Source organism: Crocodylus porosus, unplaced genomic scaffold, assembly GCF_001723895.1.
Source record: "Crocodylus porosus isolate Cpor-Errol unplaced genomic scaffold, CroPor_comp1, whole genome shotgun sequence".
In the NCBI taxonomy this organism is placed as follows: domain Eukaryota; kingdom Metazoa; phylum Chordata; order Crocodylia; family Crocodylidae; genus Crocodylus; species Crocodylus porosus.
This window is the reverse complement of record NW_017728949.1, coordinates 64,740,048-64,745,374: the sequence shown is the minus strand read 5'-3', so window position 1 is coordinate 64,745,374 and position 5,327 is coordinate 64,740,048. Positions and strand designations below refer to the sequence as shown.

At 38.8% G+C, this 5,327-nt stretch overlaps 1 protein-coding gene across 1 annotated transcript in view; it reads left to right on the top strand.

The window, feature by feature from the left end:
• The window catches only part of DPP10 (dipeptidyl peptidase like 10), a 382,909-nt gene extending 378,703 nt beyond the window's left edge, over positions 1–4,206 (top strand). Inside the window, exon 25 of the mRNA XM_019554481.1 lies at positions 1,424–4,206. Within this exon, the coding sequence (XP_019410026.1) occupies positions 1,424–1,561 (138 nt within the window). The 3' untranslated portion in view covers positions 1,562–4,206. The remainder of the gene's footprint in view (positions 1–1,423) is intronic.
• Positions 4,207–5,327: the final 1,121 nt, after the last annotated feature.

The following is a 5,327-nucleotide window of genomic DNA, read 5'->3' as shown; positions in this document are numbered from 1 at the left end:
CCAGCAGGGGTCAGGGGGCTGGTGAGGGGAGGGACCAAACCAGGCAGGGGTCAGGGGGGGCTGAGGGAATGGGCGGGGCCATCAGGGCCCCCCCCATGGTCCCCTCCCCCGTTCTCCAGCCCCCCGCAACCCCTTACTCACCAGCACCAGAGCCCTGGTGCTGAAACACACAGCCTGGCGGGCCATGTGTTTCAGCACCAGGGCAAGGGCCAACCATAGAGATGCTCTGGCAGCCAGAGTGTCTTCGTGGAGGACCCAGCCTCCAGTTGCCTCAGGTGACCTGCTTTACTTTTTTAAACTTCAATTTTTTTAGACCCCTGGATACCCAACGGTCTAATTTTCTCCCTACGCTGCAAACTCTTGGGAACTTTTTTTGTTCCTGCACGTGCCTGTTGCCCCGCCTTAAAGGGGTTTGAGGTGGGGCAAGAGGCATGTGCATGCTCATTTGGACACGCCCTGTAAGTGCAAAATGTTGTAACTTGAAACGTTGTAAATCGAGAACTGCCTGTACTCCGTTCTGGGGCAGGAGAATAGGGAAATAATCTCACCTAGATTATTCAGTTTCTTCCTTAAAGTCTAATCCAGTCCCCCCTGTCATCTCTTCAGAGGATCCTGTGCAGTGGAACTAGCACAGCTCTGCTGCAAACAGAATTTAAGTGTAAAGGGATCCATGCTGGTATTGTGTATAAGAAATTATCATATTCCCCCATCCACCCACTACAGGGAGAGGACCAGGGAAAGGACGAGCATAGATGACTCCAGCCATTGATTAAAGAAGTTCAGGAGCCAGTATCATCTGAAGATGGGAGAGAATTCCTGTCCCCTAAAATACTGCCCATATCCAGATCAACTGGCATATAGCTGCTCTGTGCCCAGCATTTCCATCACATCATGAAGTCCTTTTCTCCCTGTTCAGGAAAAGTTTGCATTGATTTTTGGGCTGTCAAATAAGATGGCTCACAGTCAGTCACTATAAGCAAAAGTTCTGAGTGCTGGATTAAGCAGATTGGGGTGTGTGAGAGAGAATTAAAAGGCTTTTTACTGTATATTTAGGAGGCAGGGTTTGGGTTTTTTTTAAACCTGCTAGAAGGTAGTACCCAAATCCTATGGAAGTTAATGGAATTTGGGCACCTAGCTGTCTCTGCTGAAAATCCAAGGCAGAAATGCTGTCCTAAACACAGTATCTGAGGAGCATCTTTTACTACTACAATGCGATAGTTATTTAATTTTGGTTTTGAATCCCAAGAAGATGAATTTTGCTTTGAAATTTATTAGTTTTCCTTGAGATCATAAAAGTGCTTAACGTTAACGTTATTGTCCTGCTGTCATCTAAAACACTCTGAAGATCAGAATATGAAAATCAGAGCTCTAAAGAGCTGAATGGCTGTTTAAAACTATTTCCTTTCTCCATTTCCTCTGCCAGATCTACCCAGATGAAGGTCATAACATCGCATCTGAGAAAAGCAAATATCACCTTTACAGCACAATCCTTGGGTTTTTTAGTGCTTGTTTAAAGGAGGAGGCACCAATTTTACCACAGGAACCTGAAGAGGATGAGTAAAGAAGCCTACTTGTACAGTACTGAAGGAGACTTACTTTGAGGCTTAATAAAACCTTAAATAAAAGTGACTGTAAGATTACAGATTCTGCAGAAGCTCAAGGGCAGCTAAAGGATATGACAGTGGAACAGCACATTTACGGACAATGAGCTAACAAACTGGAATTCAAATGCGAAGTCCAAACATATTACCAAGGGACATAAACCTATACCTTTGTGGAAGGTCAACAGTTGGTTACAGTTTCCGGAAAGAACTTAGTTTTGCATAAGTGTAGGGTTAGTGCATGTTTATTATGTTAAGCCTCACTGTTTGTTCCGTAAGTAGTTGCTCTGGTTTTTAATTTCAATGCACATCTTTATCCATCTCTGAATAATGCACAACCTATCGTAAGTATTAAGGCCACTAATATTTTAAAACGTGAGCTGCAAGCTAACACTACTGTAACGTTACGATAAGTGCAATTCCTTGTTGTCTACTACATATAAGGAAACGTTGAGTTAATAAAGGGCACGGTATTTTCTCTAGTTTCTGTTTAAAGGGAAAATATTGTCCAGTGGATCATATAACACAAATATAGAAAAGGATTTGATTTTTTTTAAAAGAATTCAGCCATTTCCTATTATTACTGTACCTGCTAGTAACCAGTAAGGGAATTTTTGGTAGTGTACTCTTGGTCTTTATGTATATAGAAATGCAAGACTCCCTGAACAGAAAAACTTTGTGAGCTTGAACTGTTTATCAAGCCATAATTAGCAGTTCTGTTTAAAAACAATATCTACAATTGAAATACTCCCCCAGTCCAAAATGTATCTATTGTTTCCGAATGGTTGGGTTGTGTTTTGGTATTGTTTATAGTAGTTAATAGTTTGCTGGTTACCCTCTAATTTTAGAATATGCTACTTTGTCACATGTAAATTAGATACATAAATATTAAATTATAGTTTCAGATAAAGAAATTTTATTAATAATGTGCAACGCCATTGAGTAATACTTTACTCTTCTCACAAAGAAATCTTTCGTACAGCTGGTTTCTCCCTCCCTTCCATCTGATCACAGATTCAATTCTAATTTCCGACAAGGTGGAGCATTACTGGAACATTCTGTCAGTTTTTATTTGGTATTCCCCAGCTGCCCATTAAGTCTGTTCCAAGAAGGATTTAAATTCAACAGTGTTATGAAGAAATGAAATATTCCTTTCATTTGTGGCTACGGAAGCTCCTGACAAATGAAGTTTTATCACTTTATTCCAATGGAGACCCCAAAATGCATCCATTTATTTGCCAAGATGAATTACAGACCTAGAAATTGACACTCTGAAATAAACACACCTGTTGCCTTTCCTCGTCAGAATATTATCTTCACTGATTTAGGTCACTTGCAATGGTCACTTAATTTTTGGTAACTTCCAGAAGGTATCTGAAAGCTCTTGGCAAATGCTGTGCAAGTCACATGACTATAGATGTAAATTTTTTTCCCCCTCTGGATATAATTCATTATCATCTTTTTTACGTGGTGAAAGTCTCATTTCTTGCAAGATTACATTTTTAGGGAATCAGCCCAGTTTTTGGAAAGTAACTTATAGTATTGAAATGCAAAGTTTTGCATATTTTATTAAGAATGAACATTGTTTTTAAAGGTAAACAGATTCACATGATACTTTTTAATCATTATTTTCTTCTGGAATATTAATTTTAAGCATTAGCATTTTTTATGATGCCAATAATTTGTCTGAAAGATGTGATTTTATGGAACACTTAAAAGTCTTTGTCTTTTAATATTTAGTATTTCTCTTGTTTTACTAGCAATTCTTATCTATTTTTCAATTAGTCTAATACAGTTTTGATGTGTAATGATATCTTGTCTGGGTGGCAGGGTGGACCACAAACTGTCTGCCGTGGAATATATGTAAATGCTACTCTATCATCTTACCCTGATACTTTAAAAGATTTTGGAGAGGAACAGCAAGGAAGAAGTCAGACACAGGCCTGCTACCTCCACTTTTTAATATAGGCGCAGCACCCACATTATTAAAAAATCAGGATTTGTATTTGTAAATTTTCCTCAACTATGCCACTCATTTAATAGATGATTTCCTGATGCACTGGCACAAGCTAGGTATTCTCTATCAAACACATCCTTAATAAAATCTGGGCCCCAACAAAGTGCTGGCTGCCTTTGAGCCATGATTTGACCCTAAAGAGCACACACAAAATCCTGCATAGTGCTTGTATAAACAAGGGAACATGGGTTGAAAGCCTTGCTATGGCTTTGCTTGGTCTACAGATGCTGTATAGAAAGGTTATGCTCCCAAAACATGTGCTGGCTGGTTTATTTATGAGACTACAAGCATGCATCAGCATTGTTCATAGGCCACAAACACATATATTTCTGTAGATATTTTATTTTCATACAACAGGAGAAGAAACATAAGATAAGCATCCGATCTTTATTACTGTTTAGAAGTGTTTGTAAAACACTGACATGCCAGCATGACATTAGTAAAAAAAAAAAAAAAAAACCAAAAAAAAAACAAACCATGCTTCAGATCCTGAATCTACCTGCATTAAGCGGTTTTTTTGTTTTCTTTCCTTTTGTTTTGTTTTTTTGTGCACCAATACTTTTGGTCCTATTAAAGGGGTACAGATTGAATTTTCAGCATTACGTTCATTTAAATTGTTGCATGTTGCACCAATTATAATTCCTTTCATATGGTCTCTTGGCAAAAGTGGTTATTGTTGTATACCTGGAAGTGGGTAGGTATCAGTTTATAAGTTTATAAGTATATTCTCTCTGCTACCATAGTATCTAGAGGTCATAGTTTGGAATCAGAGCCACCTTTTGGTAGGCATTGTATACGTTCACCCTTTAAAGATCAGGGTGAAAGTTCACAATCTAAGTACTATGTCCATTTCTAAAAATTCTAGTTATTTTTAATGTTTGAAAAAAATAGTTATTTTCAACTACCTTTAAACCTGATCTTTTTTTTGACATGACTGGCTATTTTTGAGAGAGCGCTAAAAATTCAGAGGCCATGTTCAGACAAGCATGGCCATGCGTTATGTGGCACCATAGATGTGCCACACACCAAAGGGCACGTGGCGCAGGCATTTCCTGGGGATAACTAGCGGCGGCACAAAGTGCACCACTGCTTGTTGTCCCTGGGGATCCAAACATCCATGCTCATGTGGACACAGCCAGAACAAATCCATTTTCTCTCCAACAGTCCATACCATTCAAAAGTACTTCTCTGGTATCCCTGCCCGGTTCAAATGCTGGGATTTGCAAAACCTATAGAAATCATGGATCATATTGTAATCTTGATTATGCTATAAACTCTATTTATATTACTGGAGCTTTTCTAGATTGATACAGTCTAATAGAGATCAATGTATTGCCTTTTTTTTACACAAACTGCAATCTGGGGACATGGCTTGTTTAGGACCTAACCTGAAAAATGTGTGCTATCTTCAGCCTAGTCTTTTTACAGTCATTACGATATTGCAAGCATATATATCATGTATAACCATGACCGAACCACGACCAAAAGGTGAGAGTGACTATTAGCTTTCTAAGGTCTGAGACTCAGCTGAGAACACAATCAGATCGATACATTTCCTCTAGAATTGGTGCCATCTCAGAGATGACTTATTTGATTTTAAGCCAGAAATGCTCAGACAGGAGACTTGGGAGTGTCAATTTTAAATTGGCAGATGTAATCAAATGCAGGGGACACCAGATATCACTGAGAATCCCTTGTTACAGATTTAT